The sequence below is a fragment of the Lithobates pipiens genome, unplaced genomic scaffold (assembly GCF_037356315.1).
Source record: "Lithobates pipiens isolate NorthernLeopardFrog02 unplaced genomic scaffold, aLitPip1_a1.2 Scaffold_22, whole genome shotgun sequence".
In the NCBI taxonomy this organism is placed as follows: Eukaryota; Metazoa; Chordata; class Amphibia; order Anura; family Ranidae; genus Lithobates; species Lithobates pipiens.
This window is the reverse complement of record NW_027507784.1, coordinates 151,753,898-151,779,260: the sequence shown is the minus strand read 5'-3', so window position 1 is coordinate 151,779,260 and position 25,363 is coordinate 151,753,898. Positions and strand designations below refer to the sequence as shown.

The 25,363-nt window shown below is 41.9% G+C and overlaps 1 protein-coding gene across 3 annotated transcripts in view; it reads left to right on the top strand.

Moving 5' to 3' along the window:
* Window positions 1-25,363, top strand: part of PIKFYVE (phosphoinositide kinase, FYVE-type zinc finger containing) — a 390,505-nt gene that overhangs the window by 152,748 nt on the left and 212,394 nt on the right. For all 3 annotated transcript variants that reach the window (XM_077448459.1, XM_077448458.1, XM_077448457.1), the window contains 5 exons: window positions 3,799-3,970; window positions 5,862-6,040; window positions 7,504-7,617; window positions 10,777-10,885; window positions 22,195-22,349. In XM_077448459.1, the coding sequence (XP_077304585.1) occupies window positions 3,799-3,970; window positions 5,862-6,040; window positions 7,504-7,617; window positions 10,777-10,885; window positions 22,195-22,349 (729 nt within the window). The remainder of the gene's footprint in view (window positions 1-3,798; window positions 3,971-5,861; window positions 6,041-7,503; window positions 7,618-10,776; window positions 10,886-22,194; window positions 22,350-25,363) is intronic.

Genomic DNA, 25,363 nt, shown 5'->3' with positions numbered 1-25,363 from the left:
CAAGATATCTCTTCAGGCATGCTTAGAGGCGAGCCAGCTTTAAAAAAATAAATTTAAAAGTCAGCAGCTGCAAGCACTGTAGTTGCTGACTTTTAATAAGCAGATTTGCCTGTCCAGGGCGCCCTTGATGTCAGCCGCCCGAGGCTGACCCGTCCCTTGGCTCTCGGGTCCCGGCGCCGCCATTTCAACTAAGGGAAACTGGCAGTGGAGCCTTGCGGCTTCACTGCCCGTTTCCTACTGCGCATGCGCGAGTTGTGCAGCGCCTTGTGAATGGGGCGCGATGTGTTCTGGGACACGCAGTTCCCAGAACACACAGCGCTCCATTCCCCAGAAGACGCCACATGGAGGAGAGAAGACCGAACATAACCGTGGAGGAGGAAGAGGCAGATTAGGAAGATATGCCTAGCAACAGGCATTTCTGGTAAGTTTAAAAAAAAAAAAATTTTTTGTTTTGCTGTATTTTTGTTTTTCAGGGTGGCCCTCCACTTTAAGCCTAAACTGGTGGTTGCAGGATCAGAACCTGTGACAGGGAAAATCCTTTCTCCCGGAGTACTGACTACAGATACCAGTCTCCCAGGCTGGGGAGCGACCCTAGACAGGATCACAGCTCAGGGGGAATGGTCAGGGACAGAGCAGACCCTGCCCATCAATGACCTAGAATAATGGGCACTACGTCTGGCCTTACGGTCCTGGATGGTGGCGCTTCAGGGCTGCTCCATCAGGGTTCAGTTTCACAATGCCATGGCAGTGGCCTATATAAACCACCAAGGCGATACCAGGAGTTGTTCAGCTCCGAAGGAAGTGAATTACATACTAGCCTGGGCAGAGGGACATGTGCCAATTATATAGGCAGTCCGTATCCCGGGAATAGAGAAGTGGAAGGCAGATTATCTCAGCCGCCAGAAGATCTGCCCGGGGAATGGTCCCTACACCCAGAGGTGTTCCAGGAAACTTGCCAATGTTGGGGGTGGCCAGAGGTTGACCTACTGGCATCCAAGTTCAACAAGCTACAGCAGTTTGTGTTTAGAACGAGATCTGGCAGTTGGAGCAGATGATAGTTCCATGGAGCCAGTACTCCCTGGTTTATGCTTTCCCTCCGATCCCTCTCCTTCCACATTTGTTGTGCAGGATTCGGAGAGGGGGTTCCAGTCGTTCTGGGCGGCACCAGCCTCGCCCAGAAGGCCCTGGTTCCTGGAGATTGTGAAACTGACAATAGACGGGCCAGGGACACTTCCATGTCACCCTGATCTGCTGTCTCAGGGTCCTATATTCCACCCCAATTTACAGTCTCTAAATTTGAAGCCAGGTTATTAAAGGACCGTGGCATCTCGGGACCAGTGGTGTCTACACTAGTGAATGGTAGAAAAACTGTCGCTAGGAATATTATAAGGTCTGGAAGACTTCTATTGCTTGGTGTGAAGCCAGAAAATGGCATCCTCAGAAATAAGTGGGAGAATTTTATTTTCTAAAGTCAGCTGTGGAAATCAAATTCGCTTTGAGTACAATCAGAGGTCAAGTTTCGGCCCGATCAGTATTCTTCCAAAGGCCTTTTGCCTCCCATTCACTGATCCGAACCTTTATGCAAGGGACAACTTTGCTTCCCCCCATTAGGTCACCTATGTGTCTTTGGGACTTGAACTTGAGCTGCCGTATAAGTTCTTATGGCTATTGTTTGGCAGGGTGTCTCCCTCCCCTCAGGGCTATTGCTCTGGGACGTCCCAGCAGGCAATGAATATTGGCCTGACTCTGTCCCATGAATTATGAAAAAGAAAATAGGATTTTTACATCATACTTACCTGTAAAATCCCTTTCTTTGAGTACATCATGTGACACAGAGATCCGTCTCCTCTTCTTTTTATTTTTTTTTCTATTTATTTTTTTTGAGTATTTATTGCTTGCTACAAAACGAAAGTACTTCCTGTATGGTAGAGGTTATATAGGGGATTACTTCCTGTCTGAAGACCTTTGGTCAACCAGTGTCCATTCACCTAATGAAGTATAACCCAGCAGGTAATGAATATTAGCCTGACTCTGTGTCCCATGATGTACTCAAAGAAAATGATTTTACAGGTAAGTATGATGTTAAAATCCTATTTTTTTTTTGTATCGGATTATTTGGAATAGTATTTGAGCGCTTAAGTAAGGATTTTGTTGTGTATGATGATATGAGTTTACACATTGCATTATATTGTTGCACAGGGTCACTTTATTGTCACTAGGGCACTTTATGTATTGGATATATTTGTAATATTTAAGATACATTTTTATGTATATTATTTACAGTGATTTGTGTTGGTACACACGGAAATGGAAATTTATTGTGGTTATCACATGCCAAGATTAAGAGCGCAGCACTTTCCTCCTGTATTTTAATGAAACAAACATATTACTGGCCTGAACCTCCACTCACTTAGCAGATGGTGTTTCCCCTTGCTCTGGTGGTGGACTGTCTTGCCATCATCATGTCCAGTGCAGGGCTGTGGACTCTGTATCAGTCTTGATGGTGTGAAGGAGCTTAAGCAGGGTGCAGGGGAGAAGATGCAACCAAGACCAGTCTAGCAGTGCGGCGGAGCCTGCAGGAATGGAGGATCAGGTAAGTAAAAACACTTTTATTCCCTTAGACCTAGAGTTCAGTTTGTGCTCAGACTATGCACACTGAAGTATTTACTTATTCTGAATAAGCAGTAAAGGCACTTTTAAACCAGCAATCTTTGACCTCTGTAGATGAAAGGATAAGGAATCTTTACTAAAAAGTTTTCATTCTGTTTTGCTCCTCCAAACCCCCCTCCAAAGTGCTATACTTGGACTTCCTTAAGAGAAGATCTGTGTACCAGCCCCATAGGAGTCTTTGTGGCCAAACTCCTCACGTGTGAACATTTCATCAAGAAGCTGTTGGAGGAATGTAAACAATGCTGCTGGTATTGGAGTCAGATTTAGATGAATAATAGCATTTTCGGAAGGGAAGGTAGGCTATACCTGCATAAGGGGATGGTAGCAAAAGTGCTTTCAACAAAGGCACTGAAAGCTTAGGTTTTTTCCTATTTCCTATTACTTCACCAGAATTTTGGCAGGCTTTCAAAAAAATTCATGCAGAAGGCCATACAGAGATCATACAGCGTGCAGACCCTGTGTAATTGCTCTCCTGGGACTCTCAGCCACCACATACAGCCATTTATTTTGATGAATTTGAAGATGCAGCTGTATGTGGTCATGCACCAGGGGTTGTATAAAGTACCCACATGCACATAGATGTATGCCGGGCAAACTGTGTACTTTGTGAGCATATGGGTATGCAGGTTCTTTATACATCCTTGTGCATAACCAGGTATAGCCGCATCTTCTAACTCATTTCAGTGGGCAGCCATACATTGCAATGGTGAGTCCTGGGAGAGCGATTACGCATGCTCTGCATGAAGCATGGCCCTGTACGGCCGTTTGCATAAAGACAATGTAAATAGAAGATTTCAAAGTGGTTAGCAATTGTCTGAAAGGACTTCGTAGTCTTTGTTGGGATTTTTGAAAATGAATTGCTTCACAGTACAAGCAGCTAGAGAGGTCATGTATGGATTGTTTTCAAAGCTCTTTTACTGTTTGTACTGAATATGTAAATACTCTGCCGTCCATTATTTGAGCACAGTTGCACTTTACGTATAAGTTCTGTAATAGCTGGTAGGCTGCCATGAATTCATTTGGTGAAAGAAAAATCTTATCGGGCTTTATGGTAGGTCATTTTGCCAACCTTGTGATTAGAAAAAGTGAGTTCTAATTCCTTTCTTTCTGTGACAATTGTTCTTGCAGGCCATCCTATCAGTGTCCCAGCGTGTTCTGTGATACCCCCATGGTGCACCACATAAGGCGCTTTGTCCATGGAAATGGTTGTGTACAGATCCTACTTAAAGAACTGGATTCCCCTGTGCCTGGATACCAACACACCATTCTCACTTATTCATGGTGTAAGATTTGTCAACAGGTATACATGACATTCCTCCATCCCTGAGATTTATCTCCCAAATAAAAATTGCTCATCATGATGATTGTAAGCTCTAATGATCAGGGCCCTCTGATTACTCATGTATTGTAACTGTACTGTCTGCCCTCATGTTGTATAGAATGGAGCAAACTGTTGCTGCTTTATGAATCCTGTATAATAACTTTGAACCTATGCCCCCAAATTAGAGGTGGTGAGAACTTGCAGATTGAACAAGCGCCCATCAGGGGCAATTCTACTTTTTTTCAAGACTGGCTCAAAACTAGAATATTTCCAATTCTCTGCTTCACTCGGCTACCTCCGATGCTACTACTGCCTTGGCTAGTCCTCCCTTGTGGCACTACTTCAGATCAGATCTTTGTCTCCATAAGCTTTATCTCTTGTTTTCTTTCTCTCTCCTAAAATGTTTCTCTTGGAAAAAACTTATCTAAGAAAACCTTATGGGAACAGCAGTCTGTTCAGAACCACTAAGATGTTTGCTTCTTAATGGACAGACACACGCACACTTTTTTTTTTTTTTTTTTGTTTTCTGTTTTTGAGGTGATTGTGACATCCATCGCTTTCATGACATTGCTGATAGTCTTATCAGCATAATGGCATTTATTTTTAGTATGTATATAACACTGGCATTACTCAGGCTTTTTAGAGGGTGCATAGAACCCATCGCATTTGTCCAGTCCCTGATGGCGCTCACAATAAAAGTACCATATTTGCTAGTAACATATATGTTTTTTGTTCTGCTTCTTGCTTTGTATTGCTACATAATGGCTTTTCTTTACTGCTCCTTGCTTATCTAGGATTTGTCTGACTCCAACTTTAAAAAGCCCAAAAAAAGGAGGAAGCTCATAAAATCTTTATGCTTTGACTGAATATACACTAAATGTTCTTTTCGTGATTCTTTGCCACTAAGTGCATGCACTTTTTTTTTTTTTTTTTTAAGTAGGCTGATATTCCCTGAATCAAACCTGCAAGCAGCTGCTGAGGAGTTTACTTATTTACACTGATATACTAATTCTCCTCTTTACCACTAGAGACCAACCTCTACCACCATCTACTTTACAAGCCCTGATAAATGGGATGCATTTTACCACCCCCAAAAGCATTGAATACACAGTATTTATTGGACTGTGTTTTGTTTTTTGTTTTTTTATATTGTAAACAAGACCCTTATTTTGGCAAGAGGCACTCCTTCTCAGTCAAAAGTGTTTGTGTGGAATTTTCAGTAATAAGAGTGGCATGCCCTGTTCTTAATGCATGACCCTTTACTAGGTTTTAATAGTGTACTATTTAAACTGTACTAATATCCTTGGTCAATAGATGCAAGTTAGGTGTGTTTTTTTTTTTTTTTTTTTTTTTTTTTTTTTTTTAGATTCATGGCTGTTGCAATAAAATCTATATTTGTTTACAATTTTTTTTGTTCTAGTGCCCTAAATACAAAGCCCTAAAGGTCCCAATTTTACTGGAAATGTTTTATTCCAATTTGGATTCACTTTGATGTTTTGGGGTGTGGCATCGCACTTTCATTCCTTGACCTGGTTTCTGAATAATTTACCCTTAATGCGTATCTACACACCCAATTCCATGCCAGCCTGTGGTAGTTGATTTCAATCTAGGTTCCAATACTACCAAATCACCTTTTTTTCATTTACAGTATTCTCTAACTCACAGGCTGTATTAGTTCTGGGCTGTAAAAAGAAACGTATGTAGCCTGTAGTGATGTGACTGCATAAGCATTAGTTTGCAGTGTGCAAGCTATACAATGGCAGCTACCAGGGCAGGTGCTTAGCTTAATGGCTTTACTGTACAATGTCTGCATGTGGATTTGATTTGCCCACAAGTTCTGGCCTAATTTGGTCATATGCCTGTTTCTTAGGTAACACCAGTTGTGCCTTTATCCAATGAATCTTGGTCTATGTCATTTGCCAAGTATTTGGAGCTCCGATTTTACGGTAATCAGTATACGCGCAGAGCCAATGCTGAACCTTGTGGACACTCTATACACCACAACTACCACCAGTATTTCTCGTATAACCAGATGGTTGCTTCATTCAGGTAAGAAACCATGTCATACATCTTCAAGCATCTCTAGAACTGAACAAATCTGCACTAAGTTGTACACTGGTCAGTTACCTGCAACTTGTCATTGTTTATCGCAATAAACTAGTGCAGTATTGCATTATAGCTGGACCCTTATGGGTCCAAATTCCCTGCTAAAGTTTTTTTGCATTGGTTTGCTCATAGAAAATATCCTCTTTAACGTATCAGTGTAGCATATTATCAGGTTATTCTTTACTCCTGGCTCACTAATTTGGTTTGCACCTGGGTAAAGCAGGAGACCAAACCACATATGTGGGAGAATGGAGACTTTACTGGAGTATCTGTGTGGCAGTGCCCTTACCCTGCTGTTCCTTTTTGTAATGCCAGTGCCCCTTCCCAACTGGGAGAACTGTCACCAGGTAGTCGCCAACTCGCATCCTTGATAACATTTAGTGCTTGGATATCTGTTTTAAGGATTTATTGTAGAACTTGGAATGAGAAAGTAAAAATCTCAAAAGCATGGTACCTACTGCTTCTCAGACAGTCCCGGGATGGAGCAGAGCTCAGACTTCCTATGCACACAGCAGGCTAAAGTAGCTTCAGCAGTGGTTCATTTGTATGCTATGTATCAGTTCAATGTCTGTAGCAATCAGACCGCTGGGGTTTTTTGTGTATACTCCCCATGCTCTCTAGCTCTGATGTGCCACGCAAAGGCAGCATGGGTGAGGTTAAAGTGTGTGTTAACCGAAAAAAAAAAAAAAAAAAAAAAATCCTGTTCCCTTAAAGAGGAAGTAAACCCTGATGAGTTTTACTTCCTCTTTACTCCCCTGCAAAGTAAAAGCATAATGGGCTAGTATGCTTTGCATACTAGCCAATTACGTGCCACTTACCTGCAAAAAAAGCTCACAATATCCCCGCTGGTGGAAGCAACCATCTTCACCCCTCTTTCTTCTGGGGCCACGGACTCCGGGTCTGTGAGTGGCCGTAATCACATGAACTCACTCCCGCACATGCACATGGGAGCCTACAGGCATGGGCCCTATAGAAACAGCACAAACACCCTATAGTGCGATGCGCCAATGACGTCGGCGCAAGAGTATATGGTAAATATCTCCTAAACTGTGTAGGTTTGGAGGAGGTGTTATGGTGGAGGGGTTTACGTAGTCCTGATCAACTTCCTGTCCGAGTGACAACAATGGATATGCTTAATCACCCTAGAACAGGAAGTATACTACTGGCTGAATCCCCTGGTGAAAATGGGGGGGACAGGACCCTGAAGAATGTAGCCATCAAATTGAAGGCTTCGTCTGCAGCCAAAATGTCCCCCCTCCTTCTTTTTTTTTTTTTTTTGGTTTAGCTACACTGTAACATACTGTATGTAGTGAATTGGACGGGGGTCCAAAAGAATTTAACCTATAATTTTGTATAGCTGTTCTATTATCTATGTTTTATGGATTTTAACTTGTTTCTTTGTTTAGCTACTCTTTTATTAGATTGCTTGAAGTTTGTGTGCCAATGCCGAAAATCTATATCAAACAGCATACTCCTTCAAAAGTTTTCCTTCTACAAGATTTAAAAGACTTTTCTCAAAAGTGAGTATGTTTGTTTTTCTCCTTCATACATTTAGCCTCGGTTCACACTGACTGCGGGAATGAAATCACGCGAGTTCAGCTGAACTCCCACAAATTCATTCCTGCATGTCAGTCCCGACTTTGAGGGTGATTTCAGAGACATCTGTACGGGTTTCTGCACAGATGTCAATGGAAATCGCACCCGAAATTTCCAACAGTGGTACAGAAACTACTTTTGGGAATCAGCGAGGCACCGCCCATAGCTCCACATTTTTAAACGCGCCTGTCTTGTGGACCTCCTAATAAGTAACATTATCTTTTACAATGTAAAAAAAAAAAAAATGGGCTAACTTTACTGCTGTCTTTATTTTTTTTAATAAAAAAAAAAGTGAATTTTTTCCAAAAAAAAGTACATTTGTAAGATCACTGTGCAAATATATGGTCTGACTGAAAGTGTTGCAACGGCTGCCATTTTATTCTCTAGGGTGTTGGAAAAAAATAATAATGTTTGGGTGTTCTAAGTAATTTTCTTGCAAAAAAAAAAGTTTTTAACTTCTAAGCACCAAATCTCAAAGAGGCTCGGTCCTTAAGTGGTTAAAAAAAAATGTGAGGGGTTTACTCATTTTTGGGAGATGGTGTGTGTGTGTGTATATATGTATGTATGTATGTGTATCTCAAACGCATATATAATGTCAGGTTTCTGTGATGTAATACAAAGAGAAATAATTTCAGAACTTTTTCCACCTTTTAATGTGACCTATAAACTGTACAACTTAGTTGAAAAACAAACTGAAATCTTTTTTATTTTTTTGGGGGGGAGGGGAGTAAAAAATTAAATAAAAAAATATGGTTGCGTAGGTGTGCACACCCTTTTATAACTGGGGATGTAGCTGTATTCAGAATCAAGCAATCACATTCAAACACATGTTAAATAGGAGTCAGTGCACACCTGACACCATTTAACGTTTCTCTGATTAACCTCAAATAAAGCAAAGCTGTTCTAGTAGGTCTTTCCTGACATATTGTTAGTCGCATCCTGCAGCAAAAGCCATGGTCCGCAGAGAGCTTCCAAAGCATCAATGGGATCTCATTGTTGAAAGGTATGAGTCGGGAGAAGAGTACAAAAGAATTCCCAAGCCATTACATATACCATGGAACACAGTGAAGACAGTCCTCAAGTGGAGAAAATATGGCACAATAGTGACATTACCAAAAACTGAACGTCCCTCAAAAATTGATGGAAAGACGAGAAGAAAACTGGTCAGGGAGGCAGCCAAGAGGCCTACAGCAACATTAAAGGAGCTGCAGGAATATCTGGTCAAGTACTGGCTGTGTGGTACATATGGCAACACTCTCCTGTATTCTTCATATGTCTGGACCATGGGGTAGAGTGGCAAGATGGAAGACACCTTTTCTTATGATGAAAAACATCCAAGCTCGGGCTAAATTTAGCAAAAACACATCTGAAGTCTCACAAAAGCATATGGCAAAATGTGTTCTGGTCTGATGAAACCAAGGCTAAACATTTTGGCCATAATTTCAAAAGAAGATGTGGTGGTTGCAAAAACACTACACATCACCAAAAGAACACCATACCAATAGTGTGAAGCATGGTGGTGGCAGCATCATGCTTTGGGGCTGTTTTTCTTTAGCTGGAACAGGGGCCTTAGCCAAGGTAGAGAGAATTATGAACAGTTCCAAATACCAGTCAATATTGGCACAAAACCTTCAGGCTTCTGCTAGAAATCTGAACATGAAGAGGAACTTCATCTTTCAGCATGACAAAGACCCAAAGCATGCATCCAAATCAGCAAGGGAATGGCTTCAGCAGAAAAAGATTAAAGTTTTGGAATGGCCAAGCCAGGGCCCAGACCTGACTCTGATTTGAAAATCTGTGGGGTGATCTGTAGAGGGCTGTGCACAGGAGATGTCCTCACAATATGACAGATTTGGAGTTTTTTGCAAGGAAAATATGCTTCAACAAAGCATTAGTTTAAGGGTGTGCACACTTATGCAGCCATATTATTATTATTATTATTATTATTATTATTTTTCCCCTCCACCTAAAAAGATTTCAGTTTGTTGTTTAACTGAGTTGTACAGTTTATAGGTCACATTAAAGCGGAGGTCCACCCTAAAGTGAAGCTTCCGCTCATTGGAACTCCCCCCCCCCCCCCCCCCCGGCGCCACAATCGGCACCTTTCAGGGGGGAGGGGGGTGCAGGTATATGCACAGTACAGGTATCTGCACCCACTTCCGGCGTAGATTCTGCAGAAGCTACGCCCCTTTCCGTAGAATCTATGCCCCTTTCCGAAGGTCCCCCGCTGTCTGCTGGGAAACACACGGATCCCAGAGACAGCGGGGACCATCCTTAGTCGCGCTGCGCAGCAGGGAACCGGGAAATGAAGCCGCAAGGCTCCACTTCTTGATTCCCATACCCAAGATGGCGGCGGCAGCACCCGAGAGACGATCGAGAGATTGGCTTCGGGTGCCGACATCGCGGGCGCGCTGGGCGGGTAAGTGTCATTATTTTAAGTCAGCAGCTGCAGTATTTGTAGCTGCTGGCTTTAAAAAAGAAAAACGGCAGACTCCCGCTTTAAAGGTGGAAAAAGTTCTGAAATTATTTTTATCTCATATTTTTTTTATTTTTTTTACATCACAGAAACCTGATATTTTTAATAGGGGTGTGTAGACTTTTGATATCCACTGTATGATATATTGAATGTATTTTTTATTTTTTTTGTTGCATCTTGGCAAGAAGCCAGTTTCCTTATATTTTAATATAGCATGATATTGGTTTTAAACATTTTGTTTGAATACAGTAATGTTGTTTTTTTTTTTTTTTTTTTTACATTCTGTTTTATATCTTTGTGTATTTTATTTTGTGATTAGTAAGGTCAGTTGAAGTCCATAAACCTGGGCTTTGATTGAGGTTTAAATAATATAGTCTGTATCTGGGTCTCCAAACCAAGACAAGGAGGTTAAATCGTTTTGTAATGCAGTTAATTTTGCATGAATATAAATAACTTGGGAGTCTTGATTGACTTAAAGTATTAAGGCTTTCCTAAAGGTGGTAACTTTTTTATTTTTTTATCTTCCAGTCCATAATTTTACACCAGTATCCATAGTAACTGTTTTACCTCCTAATGTAATACTGCTCCTTCCACAATGTCTTGACAGGGTGACACAGGTGTATTTAGCAGTTGACGATCGGCTCACATCTCTAAAGACAGACACATTTAGCAAGACAAGAGAGGAAAAGATGGAAGATCTCTTTGCAAAGAAAGAGGTAATGAAATTCAAAATGAGAAAAGCATATGTGATTATCAAATCGAATCTCCAGGCAATCCAGTGTAACAACTTTGAAAAAAATACACCAATACATGTTTCCTTTTATGGCACTGACAAAGCTTTATATTACTTTTTAATATTCTGTGAGCATTGCATTCTGATAAGAAAATACATGTATTCATCATACATTAAGGGACACAGGATGAAGTAAATTGGGTACATTTTGGTTGCGCTGCTGCCTTCAGGAGATTGGATATTGGCAAACAAAGCTGTAAAGATAAATTAGTATAACTGCTCCCACTACCTTCATGCTCAAATGTTTTTCTAGTGTCCTAGGATAACGGGCATCTTTGCTCCTTTGAAAGAAGTAAAATGTTTATTGTTCCCTTTTAACAATATTCCATCTTCTTCTATCAAGTTTCCACAATTGCTTGCTGCCGAGCCAAAAAGGGTTCATTTTGCAGCATTCAGGATTGGCTAGTCCTTCACATTGCCATGGAGGCAATACCTGGGCCCTGCTGTGAGGAAGATGCGGGGGTCACCATGTAATTTGTTCTGCAGGGACTGGGCTCTACTGAAGTTGCTGTCTTTGACATCTGTGTTTTAATGTGTGGGTTAGCTGCAGAAGGCTTTACAAGTCTAAGACCTCGGTGAAGCCATCTGGTGAAACCCTATCTTTGAAGACTTCTTAGGGATTGTGCCCACTGGATGAGGAAGGCTTTACAGAAGAGGTAGGTCTCCTCCTCAATTCTGCCTCTCTATTGCCTGTGTATCTGTATGGGCCCATTTCTACCTCCACTGTCTTTCTGCAGGGAGTTTGGCAATGCTTTACTTGATCCAGTTCTTTTCCTTGGGTTAACATTTGTGGCTCCTGCTGTGACATTTTTGGTCGCAGGGCTAGCAAAAAAATTCTGCTTGCTTTCTCATTCCTTGGGCACATGGGCAGAAAAAAATACCACTGTGAGGTGGCTGGCATTTTTTTTTACTTTGCACCTCTAAAAGCAGCATTAAGTTATCCAATGTGTATATGGGCAGCCCAATGGCTAAGTGGTTAGATTGCATGTTCTCCCTGAGCCTGTGTGGGTTTCCTCTGGGCACTCAGATTTCACCCCACACTCCAAAGATATGTTGGTGGTTTAACTGGCTCCAGTTTAAATTGTCCCTAGTATGTATGGATGTGAGTAAAGGACCTTTGATTGTAAGCGCCTCGAGGAAAGGGACTGATGTAAATCTAATTTTTTATATATATATATATATATATATATATATATATATATATATATATATATATATATATATATATACATACATATACATACATATACACACACACACACACACACACACACACACACACACATACACACATACACATACACATACACATACACATACACATACACATACACATACATATACATATACATATACATAATGTGTGTGTGCATATTATAATGTAAAGTGCTACGTAAATTGATGGCACTATATAAATAATTTAAAATAAAGTGTAAAAAAGATGCATATTCTGTTTACAGGCATTTAAGAGCTGTGTTTAAGGATGTAGAAAAATTAAATGCCCTTAATCTTCATGCAGAGAGGAGGATCAGTGAAATGTATACCCGTACATGTGTAAGTGCATCTAAACACACACAATTTTATTCTAGTGGCTAGAATAAATGAATACTCTAGCCAATAGAACAAGTTTACGCTCATATGCATCTAAATGCAATAAGTGCGGAAATGTGTGACATTGGCACTTTTTCTAGCAACATGTTTGCATTATCTATTCAGACACCTGTGCACATTGAGCTATAGAGGAAGGCTTTCCTAGTGGCTCCATGGGATCTCAGCCTGGTTCTGTCAGTTCTCCAGAAGGTTGCTTTTGTCGTTGCCATCACCTCTGTGAATCACGCTTCCGAGTTGGCAACATTACCCTTTCTTGCAATACATGGAGACACTTTAGCCAGAACATCATTCTCCAATCTCTGGTCTTACTCCTTGACATCCCAAGGAGATTTCCCTCCGCTGTCTGTGTTGCACACTATTCATGTCTGTCTGTAGGCTGCTGGTTCTTTAAGACCGCCTGACTTTTTTGTCATTCCTGATTGTACCTGTAGGTGGCAACCTGATCAGTTAGTGCTTCATCAACTTTAGTATCCGGCGTCTGTTTCTTAGGCCTGCAATGCTGCCACCTGGTTGTCCACACATTCAGTAAAGCGGTATTATACCCAAAAGCAAACATTTATTGTATTGCAACTTACCAAATCTTGAATGTGATGGCTGCATCCTCCTTCCTTCTTTTTCTTTCCTCTTCTTCTTTGTTTAGTGTGTTTAAATCTGATAGTCCATCTAGCGCGCTCCCCCCCCCCCCCCCCCGACTGACAACAATGCTGTACAAAGGTGGCCCCTGTGCCCCCCCTCCATACGGCATGGAGGTACTATAAAACAGGAGACTTGTTACTGCCTTGATCCCCAAAGTAAAACAGAAGAGGAAAAAAAATAATGCAGCTAAGAAAGTATCTGAAATGACTTTAGCCTTTGCCCCTTAATCTGCGATATAAAAAGATAACATTTTTGACCACTGTGAAATCCTTTTCTTGGACTACTTTACCACTTGGCTAGGTTAGAGAGGCGGGCTGATGTCACAACCTCTGACCTAACCAATCAGAGAAAGCTTTGTATTCATTGATGGAATACACCACTTTCTGTGAATGGCTGTGTGCCGCTGTGATACTGGACTGTGTTCTGGGTATGAGGCAGGAAGTCTTGCGGCATTTTTTGCTAGTATCCATTCTCCTAAATGGCAGCAACATAACCCAATGTACCCATATTACTTCATCCTGTGTCACCTAATGTACTCAGAGAAAAGGATTTTACAGTAAGTCAAAATCATCTTTCGCCCTCTCTGGATATTCCATGCTTAAAAGGAAAGTATATGCATGTTTTTTTTTTTTTGTTTTTTTTTTTTAGTATGCTCATACTTTGAGTTATGCTTTCAGTTTACTTTAAACCGAATTTTGCTTTTTTGCTTGCTATTTGATAATTGTGTTCTTGTATTAGAGTATCGATAGTGGCAATTTTACATTTATATATTTCCACATTGTATTAATGATTTCTAGCCTACTCCTATTAATCCAAATGATCTCGAAATTTGTAAAAAAAATAAATGTGAAGATCCCCATTCTTTCTTGAATTCTGTAACACATATTTACTATGGCCTGTTAGTAAGCACTGCTGTGTCACATAATTCACAGTGCCTGCCTTCTGTACTACAGAGGTGCTGGGGAGTAGTTTCAGGAGGCGGAGTCAGAGGAATTACTGTTTGCAGGCAGACGAGTGCCATGGGATATGTAGTCCTATGCAGCGAAAGTAAACAGCAGAGGAAAGCTGAAAAGCATAAAGGGAAGCCAGAGAGTTGTGAAGAGATGACCAGTAGCCAGGCAGAACTCGCAACAGGAAAGTAGATTTTTTTCAAATAAGCTTATATTGGATTGTCAAAAATAACCATTGTTTGTGGTGCTGTTATAATGCTAAAGTTCTACAATGAAAGTGTATGATGTGACCATTGAATGCCTTTAAAGGCTAAGGTCAAAAAAATGTGCATTTATTTTCCCACAGGAGTCTACGGCGCATATGAGCCATGATCAGTAGATCAGGGGTGCAAAGTCGGGTGCTTGCGGACCAGCCGTACAGCTCTGTCTCTCAGTCCGTACCTCTATACAGGTTTTCTGTTTGAAAGCTGCAGCACCCTCTCCATTCTTTGGGAACTACAAGTTGTCTACTACAGTGGAAAATGGGAGTTGTGGTACTCATTCACAGGTTCCTGTGAGTGAATGTTGTGGCTATGCGGATGAGTGGTTGGGGGGTTCATGTTAAATTCTAAATATGTGATATGCTCCAAAAGGTGAACTTGGCCTTTAAATGTCAAGCTTTGTAGATAAAGCACTAAAGGGAGTTCTCAGCACTATTGCGCCTACTTTCTGCTATATACTGTATTAGGCTAAGTAACCGCTTTAACCACTTAACCACCAATTTGCAGCCAAAGGACCAGGACCCTTTTTGCGATTCGGCACTGCGTCGCTTTAACTGACAATTGCGCGGTCATGTGACGTGGCTCCCAAACAAAATTGGCGTCCTTTTTTTCCCACAAATAGAGCTTTCTTTTGGTGGTATTTGATCACCTCTGCGGTTTTTTATTTTTTGCGCTATAAACAAAAATTGTGTCAATTTTGAAAAAAAATGCAATATTTTTTACTTTTTGCTATAATATCCCCAAAAAATATATACAAAAAACATAGTTTTTATAGCATTTTTGTTAATAATTTTTTTTTTTTTTACTAGTAATGGCGGCGATCAGCGATTTTTATTGTGACTGTGACATTATGGCTGACACATCGGACATTTTTTTTTTTAACATAAAATTTTTATTTATTTATGGCAAACAGTACATACAATCCAAAAACAGTCAAAATAGACAGATGTTACAGACAAAGATCACATATCCGGAGACTTATTTAGAACATCTAAAAACGAATGTTCATGTCTTCGGGTCCACAGCCCACCCACAAGGTTATAAACACATAGGTACTACCAGGGTCCCGACCACTCCACCAGAGGGGGGGGGGGGTGAGGGGAAGGGGCGCCAGGTCCACTCCTCTTCATCCCAGGTTCCCAGCCACCCACCACCCCAGCCACTACATTACGTCAGTGTCAATACCAGACTTGGTCAATCTATATAGGAACACCTACCCAATAGTCACTTGTTTTGCCTCTACCCAAGCAGCCCACACTCTATCAAACTTTCCAGGGCAATTCCTTCCCATATACGTTAATTTGTACAAGGGCAGCGCCCTATTGAGAAGCGTTAACCACAGCTGTCTGGTAGGAGGCTGAGCCTGGTTCCATTGAAGCATAATTGCCTTCCTGGCATACATAGCAGCATAGAACACAAACAGTTTTTTCCGCTGAGGGGCCTCTACAGCAGACCAAATGCCCAGGAGAAGTGGAAGGGGGCTATTAGGAACATGTAGTTTACCAACAGATTTAATATCCTCCAGGACTTTCGACCAAAAATCCCTAATCAGCGAACAGGACCAGACCACATGGAAGAAGTCCGCCTCCCCCACACCGCACCTGGGGCACGCCGCTGGCCTATCCAGATACATCCTGGCTAGGCGCTTCGGAGAGAGATAGGCGCAGTGTAAAAACTTCAGCTGAGCAAACCTGTCCCTGGAAGACACAACCAGGGTCAGGTATTGCCGAATCCCCTCCTCCCAATCCTCCCCCCCTAGATCTGGAATGTCCCTGCGCCAGGTCTCGTACAGCTGGGAAACTCTAGAAGTGTCCAAAAGTGACAGTGCATTGTAGATAATTGACATTGTTTTAGACCGCTCAGGAGATCTAAGTTCTTTTTCCAAATCCGACATCTGGAGAGTAATCAGTTCGGGAAATTGGGACCTATATGCGTGTCGGATCTGGATATACCTAAAAAACATACGGTTTGAAAGGCCCCTAAGACCCTTCAAATCATCAAACGTGCGAAGCCGTCCCTGAGACACTATATCCCCTAGCGTAGTGATCCCATATCTAGTCCAGACAACCGGGTCCGGGATGGAGTAGAAATGGGGGAGACGCGGGTTACCCCACAACGGCGTCTCGGGGGACCAGGTGTGCGGTTGTCCCAGCTTTTTGGACACCGTGTCCCAGACTTGAATTGTTGCCCTCATAGGCGTCGTAACTCCCGAGTTAGATCTGGGCCCTTTGTAGATGAGATCTCGCAAATCAGAGTGGGTCCCCAACAGGGCCCCCTCCACCACCGCCGCCGGGTTCACCGGCTGCCTACCCAACCACCATTTAAGTGTCACGAGAACCGCCGCCCAATAGTACTTTAAAAAGCAAGGAAGGGCAAGGCCCCCCATTGCTACTGGGAGTTGTAGGGTACATTTAGCTATCCTGGGGACCCCCCCATTCCAAACAAAGGTGACAACTATACTATCCAGTTTCTTAAAGAATGAGGCGGGGATGGGGACGGGGGTCTGCCTAAACAAATAGATAAGTTTGGGTAATATAGACATTTTAATTAAATTGACCCTACCCACCGGGGGTCAGGGGAAGAGACCTCCATGCCACACATTTCTGCGTGATCTGGGTCACCACAGGGGCAAGATTAAGATCAATGTATTTCCCAAGATCCCTACTGATCTCTACCCCCAGATACCGAAATTGAGATACTCGTTGTAGCTGCCCATCAGAGTCCGTCGGACCTGCCCCTGAATGGAGCGGAAATAGCACGGACTTTCCCCAGTTTATCCGGACTCCCGAATAGTGCCCATACCGGTCTATAACCGCAAGTGCCCGCTGTAGGGAATCGCCGTCGTCCCTGAGGTACACATCGGACATTTTTGACACATTTTTGGGACCATTGTCAGATATACAGAAATCAATGCTATTTAAATGCATTGATTCCTGTGTAAATGACACTGGCAGTGAAGGAGTTAACCACTAGGGGGCAGTGTAGTGTTATGTATGACGTTAAATTTTGTTTTTTGTTTTTTATCGTAGGGGGGCGTGGCCTGGCATGTGACGTGACTGATCGTCCTTCCCTATAAAAGGGAAGAGACGATCGTGACAGCCACACAGGGAAGCACGGGGAGAGGTTTGTTTACACGGACCTCTCCTCGTTCTTCAGCTCTGTGACCCGATCGCGGGAAACCAGCGGCGATCGGGTCCCGCGGCCAGGGTCACGGAGCACAGGACCGGGTGGGGAGCGCGCCGCCGGTGGCGTGCTGCCGACGTATATCGGCGTGAGGCGGTCCTTAAGTGGTTAAATAAATCCTTTTAAAATGCTCAGATATGTGGGTATCAGAACTAAAAAATTATGCTAAGAGCTTGCACTTATTTCCCTGCACACAAAGCCCACCAGGCTCTAAAATACAACTTATGTTGTACTTTCACGAAAATTGGCAAAAGTTGACAAAAAGCAAAACTTTTAAAGCTTTTTTTTTTTTTTTTTTTTTCAGGAACAATAGGTGAGAAAGGCAGCTGCTCAGAGTGCTGCCAAACAATACCTAATTTTTAGTTAACAGCTTTGCTTTGCAGGAGGCACTGCAAGCAGCTTTTAGTTGCCTTCTACTCTGTCCTGAGCCATTGCATTCTGCTGCGGCAGCCTAGATAAATATATTCTACATCTAGATTTGGGGAACATGGGGCAATCCCCAGTACTTCCCCCACAACACAGTGCTTGTTTCAAAAACTTAAGCCTTTTTATGTGAGAACCTGCATAGCTTTTGTAAGTTTTGACTTTGGGGAGCTTTGGCAGCAGATTTGAAGTGACATGAAAGTAAGTGGAAAAACAAGCAATGGTTGGTTATAGTGGACTGAGTTATGTACAGGCAAAATACAGGTTTGCTTTGAAAACTGTTAGAATAAGATTTCAGGCAGCACTGGGAGTGTATTGATTTTGGTGTAATACCCAACCCGTATTTATCAGCATATAACGCACACAGGCATATAACGCGCACCTTGATTTTAGGAGGCAATTTTTACGAAAATCTAAATTTTAAGTAAAGAACTTTGAAGCAAAATAAGGGTCAGTGCCCATCTATGCACCCTCACCATTGCCATGAATTCAGCCTGATCAATGCCCATCTGCAACCTCACCATTGCCATGAATGCAGCTTGATCAATGCCCATCTGCAGCCTCACCATTGCCATGAATGCAGCTTGATCAATGCCCATCTGCAGCCTCAACTCAGATTTCTCCTGCCTTGGAGGGGTCAGGGAGGGGGGGGGGGGGTGAGTACCATCAGATTACATACAGCGAGAATCTCCTGTTCAGTCGGCAGCCTCTTTAATACAAAGTCCTGCCTCCTGAACCAGCTTCTATGATAGAACACTGGTCCAATGCCGGCCCAGGAGATAGTACTTCCTATTATAGAGGCAGCTGAGTAAACAAGAGATTCTCGCTATATGTAATCTGAGGGCACTCATCCCGCCCCCCTCCTGATTCCCACCTAGGAAGTCCAAATTGCAGTATTGGAGTATAACATGCACACACTATTTGCACCCAATTTTCAGGGTGAAAAAGTACATGTTATACGCCAATAAATACAGTAACTGCTTACCCTTGGTGTGTGAAGCTGGGAACAGAGACTACTTGTGCAGTGAATAAATATTGTATGGCTACCCCCTGTGTATCTACGGAATTACGAGTTGTACATCAAAGAGAGGTTTTCAAAACATTAAGGCCCCGTTCACACTGATGCGAATTAGATGTGGCTTACATCGCATCCAATTCGCAAGGACATTTTTAAAATACGTTCAAGTGAATGTATCTTATTCACATATGTGCGTTGCATTCGCACTGCGCATTGCACAAAAAAATGTGTGTGCGTTTTCTGGGCATTGCGGTGCGAATTACAAGCACATAATCCTCCTATGGGAATGCATCTGATTCGCAGATGCATTCCGTTCTGAACAAGAAATCTCTCCTTCTCACTACGCCTCCCCTCCCCCCCTCCCTGCTCAGCTGATGCGCAGATAGAATGGAGAGGCACCGCTGAACAGCTGCCTTTTCTCTTCAGAGAAAATGTAGCTGGAATTCGCACCGCACTGGTGTGAACCCGGCCTGAGACATGTTAAGAATATTTACATCAGGCTGATTTTTATTTTGCTGAAAAAACACAAAACAAATGTTTTCTAAAAATGGAAAAACTGCAATCCTTGGATAAGAATGATACCATCTGTCAGTGCAGTGGTTACATAATCCTTCACCTAGAACATACTGGGCTTTACTGTTGTCCAAGGAATTGATAACCTGGTTTGCAGCTGTTGCAGAAATATAGTGCCAGGTTTGTTAAACTCCTTCCTGCTTGCTATGGTAATACTTCATTCTCTGCCTCCATCTGTAAGCTTCACTTCCAAATACTGTACGAGTTTCTGTATTTTATTCTTGTAGATTTATTTATTAAAACGGAGTATACAGTGCAGTGCAAGGTCTGCTTACAATGTCTAGGCCCCCTATTCTGGTAAGAGTCTGTGTTGGCCTGTCTCGGTGGCATCGGTTTAAGACGCTTCTGAATTTATTTAGAATTAATTGATAGATGCATTTGAACTGTGCAGTTGAGCTCCCTTTGATCTGCTTAAAGTTGGTTTTATGTCCCCATAGTCTTTATGGAAATACAAAGTCCGTTAACACAGGCCCTAAACATAACCTGCTAATAGTAGGTACACAATGTACTGGTAAAGATGAAGAAGAAAAAAATAAAAGCAATTCTGCTCCTCTCACACCTGTCTTCTGCGTTGCTGGGTATGACATCGCCATGCTTTTGGGAAGATTCCTGAGGAATAGAGAGATGGCTGGATCTCATGAGAAGACAAAGTCAATTGCAAAGGCATCTTTCTGTGAGACTTGGGCTGTTCTGTATTTCCCAGTATCTAGCTGAATGGAGCGTATTTTCACCCTTGCCTAGGGGTTGTGTTGGTGAATAAGGGATAAGGTAAGTATCAATCTTAACTTTTTTTTTTTTTAACCTTTTACAGATACATTTTACACATTATTCAGCAGGTGATAACAGGGGAAGGGGTGTACCTTGCATTTTACTGCAACCTCCACTTTAATGTGGGTCACTTTTTGCTTTCTTGTCCTTTTCAAATGCAAGAACTATTGTATAGTACATTTGATATTGCCTAACTGAAGGGTCTGTCCTTTCGACACCATATCTATCTCTACTGTACTTGGTGCTGGCACATGTACAAGAGATGGCTTATTCATTCTTCACAGCCATTGTGTGCTTTTTATTTAGTGGCAGAAGATTTACATGTAAACATTTTACATAGGTTCATTTAAGTCGGGATGCTGACTATTACATAATCAATGTTTAAAGGCGTGTACACAATCACCTATTGATCTCTGTATAGAGATCAGTCGTTCTGGTAAGAGGCTGTATATTTGTGGTGGAGGAATCACTGTTGCACACTTGTATGTTGGGTGTCTTTTTATAAGATTTATAAAGGCTGAGCAACTTTCTGGGCTTTTAAAATTCTATATTAAATATCCTGATGCACTTTTTACGAAGCTCATTTATTATATGTATGAAAAATGGTTTATTAATCTTAATGTTTTAAATGGAGATAATTTACTGCATTTGATGAATAATTTTGGCAGCATACCTACACTTCATTACCAAAAGTATTGGGACGACTGCCTTTACATGAATGTTAACTGCATATTAGTCGTTGGCACACCCTTTGCAGCTATAACAGCACCAATTCTTCTGGGAAGGCTGTTCATAAGGTTTAGAAGTGTGTCTTGTGACTTGGGAATGTTTTGACCATTCTTCCAGAAGCGCATTTGTGAGGTCAGGCACTGATGTGGCAGAGAAGGCCTGGCTCGTAGTCTCTGCTTTATTTCATCCCAAAGGTGTTCTATCAGGTTGAGGTCAGGACTTTGTGCAGGCCAGTCAAGTTCTTCCACCCTAAACTCATTCATCCATGTCATTATGGACCTTGCTTTGTGCACTGGTGCGCATTCATGTTCGATCAGGAAGGGGCCATCCCAAAACTATAACCATCAAGTTGGGAGCATGAAATTGTCTAAAATGTCTTGGTATGGTGACACCTTAAGAGTTCCCTTCACTGGAACGAAGGGGCCGAACTCAACCCCTGAAAAACAACCCCACACCATAATCCCCTCCTACCTCCACCAAATGATTTGGACCAGTGCACAAAGCAAGGCTCGTAAAGAGATGGGTGAGTGAGTTTGGGGTGGAGGATCTTGACTGGCCTGCACAGAGTCCTGACCTCAACACAACAGAACACCATTGGGAGGAATTGGAGCGGAGACTGTGAGCCAGGCCTTTTCATGCACATCAGTGCCTGACCTTACAAATGCACTTCTGAAAGAATGGGCAAACAATCAGACACCCTCCTAAACCTTGTGGACAGCCTTCCTATAAGAATTGAAGCTGTTATAACTGCAACGGGTGGGCCAACTCAATATTGAACCCTACTGGGATGCCATTAAATTTCGTGTGTGTGTGTGTGTAAAGGCAGGCGTCTCAACACTTTTGGTAATATAGTGTATAAAGAATAACCTAACGCGTGATTTAGTATCAATTGGTTGTTGCATGCATATATATATAGAAGCGCAAAAATCCCATTAAATTCATGTAGCTGTATGTTTCTGAACCAGGTTCAGAAATTCTTTTCACATGCTACTACAGTTTTATTCTAGAAAGCAAAATGTTTTTGAATATTGTTTGTGTCGCAGCATTACCAATTTTGTTCTGTTCATGCTCTCCCTTTCAGATGGAGGAGGTTGAGTTTAGGAACTGGATTGAGAAACTTCAGGCCAGGATGCTGTCATCAAACATTGACACTCCTCAACAGCTTCAGTCTGTCTTTGAATCAATAATAGTAAAGAAGCAATCCCTTTGTGAGATGCTACAAGCCTGGAACAACAGGTAATGTAATTGGATTGCCGTAAAAGGCAAGCATTTATTTTCAAAGTCAAACCTTCAGATTCTTCATGGTATAGCTGCAAGTAAATCTCTTTGCCAATTAATCCAATTTGATCTTTGTCTCTGACTGGGAAAGAGCCAACATAAGAATAAAGATGATAAGACTAGATCAGTCGTTTTTTCAGGCAGTCTGCGCTTTTTTTTATCAGTGTACTTATTTCTAAAAAAAAAAAATGTCATGTTATGAAGGGACTTTCCAAAAAGCCACTCGTTTTAAAGCAAACTGCTTGCAGCTAATCTGTTTAATTACTGAAATGTTGTGTTTGCTTAGCAAGTGTGTCTAAAATAAAATGTATAAAAAATTCACAGCATGCACAACAGTAGGGTACGTATCAGTATTACCAAAAATAATTGTTCTTGGTAAGAAAATAATACCCATTTCTTGGCATGAGTAAGAAAGAAAGGTGTGTTTTTTTTTTTTTTTTTTTTCTCTATATTTCTTGTGTAATAAATGCCTATGTAGGCTTGATACATTATTATATACCGTTTCGGATAAAAATGTGGATACATGACTAACATGTTTACATGAAGCCGTTCTATTTCACATTAATTGACAAAAAAAATCTCTTTAGTTTGCGTATATCTAGATCCAAAAATAAAAATGTAATCTTGCAGCTTGCCATTGCTAAGATGTTGGGGCTCCCTTGGGTTATATTTTCACTTGTCATTCTGCCAGTAATATAAGTGAATAATACTGTCCTAAGTTAATACCTTTTATTCACCCTATTGCAGAGGTACCCAACCAGTGGCCTGCAGAGCCCCTCTGATGTGGCCCACGACCTCCTGCTCTGGGATGGCTGGTTGGCAAGCCCAGATCACAGGTTCCCGACCTGGCATCCCAGAGCATCAGTGTTGTGAATGAAGCCGGCGGTAGAGGAAGCAAGCGGTTGTGTAGCAGAGACACATAAGATGATGCTTCCTGTATAGCGCTGGGCTGATTTCAGACTGCACTGCACTGTTATTACCTACGGGTTTGGTGTGCTTTCAGAAAGTACACAACACCTGCAGGATATAATAGAATTCTATGGCAAAGTGCAGCTAACCCCAAGAAAAGCCAGAGGTGCATTGCTCTGGGTAGGCCACAGCACATCAGTGTGAAAGCAGCCTTAGGCCCCTTTCACATGATTGGTCCGACCCAATCAGACCCTCCATTCACCTCTATGGAGCAGAAAATGTAAACAGACTTGTGCCCGTTTATACCTGCATACCTTCAATCCGATCTGCCAAAAGAAAAAAAAACAGAAGGGGATCTGTCCCTTTCCATCTGGGCGGATGGGAGGGCCCATAGAGTAGAGTGTTCTGTGTCCACTCTGCACATGCAGAATGTACACGGACCTGTCATCCTCCCACCCCATTGTGGCTCGCAACTGGTTACCAAGTCGCTTAAGTGGCCCTTGTTGTTGAAAAGGTTGGGCATCCCTGCCCTATTGTATCAAGAAAACAAAGGTAATAGGACTACTGGACTCTGTCCCCATGCTTATCCCCATGACACAAAGGGGTGTGGTCCTGTAGTCCCCAGATGTAGCTGAGAAAATTGGAGCTGATAAGTTCCTGTGCTCTTGCCCTGTCTTGACTGTTATCAGCTCACAAGATTCTCACAGGATCAACAGACAAACAGATTTAACAAAACTCTTTCAAGAGTATATTTAACAAACCAAAAGGGACCAAATTAACAAAGTCCATTGCTACAGAACTCCTGAAAGGGAATATGTACTGTAGTAGCTAATCGGCCCACAGGCTTGCAATTGATGAGCTGACTAGCTACAGCCCTGGAACCTGACATGCGGCCCATCAGCCCACCATAGGCAGCCCGTTGAGTATTGGGCACCAGATAAACCCAACTAAAACAGCTTCCATTTGGCAGCGTGCATACTGGTAATGTCGATTTACATTTTAACTGCACATTTGGGTCCACATGTAATGAGCACCAGAGGCTGCCAATCCAATCTCCAAACGTTGACCTAGATGAAGTGAACTGCTTGTGTAAGGTCTGTCAGTCCTGCGGTTGCCCATCTGGAAAATAAGTGCTAAAGAACTTAAGAAAATTTGGTTCAGCGACCGAGCCTCTCTATTGTGTGCCCTCTGGACCTGTATCTGGGGCGCACTTGAGGTCACCTATACTTAGTAAGTTGACCACCATTACGCAACAGGAATAGGGCATGTTTTCTCTGTAGCATTACATCTCGCCTTTTATATTTTTAGATTTGTAGAGTTATAAAAAATACAAATGTTAGACAATAGAAACATAGAAAACCCTGCTTGATACAGTTTATAGTCCAAAGAAGTACTGTACATTTAATATAATGTACAGATCCTGTAGATTTGGAAAATTCATGTAAATGTAAACTGCAGTTATTCGTCCTGTTGTAAATGAACCCTAATATATTAACTTTAGTTTCAATATATTTGTATTAATGGAATTGCAAACATTTAACCTTGTCATAGAAGCATATCATTAACAACCTATAGCCACCATCCCCCAGTAATTCTGATTTGTATAAAACTAATGATAAAGAATAAGGGTAAGGAGGGGTGAGGTAAGGTGGGGAAGCTGGTACGGCATGTAACAATAAACAATTGCATGTAAATATAATATGAGCACCGGTATAATGAAGGCATAGGTCCATATACACGTACAGGCATAGACAAAAGGATTTTGGAGCCTTAAAGGTCTATCCAATGAAAGGGTTAATCAAATGGTTAAATGGATAGGGTGCAGCTAGGATGTTTTAGCTAGAGCCCAGTACTGAAAACCATTTGTTGTGAAAGGTGGGCTTTTGCAAACATATACTCTTTAAGTGCATGTTGGTTTAATATATGTGTAAGTAAAAGAGGTTCTGATCAAAAGGGCTGCTTCCAGTGGCGAAAAATAGACAGTCTCTTACTATAAAAATATGGTATGAAGGTCAAAAGGCCAGGAATCCTTGTCTATGCAAGATGAAGCCAATGTCTGATCC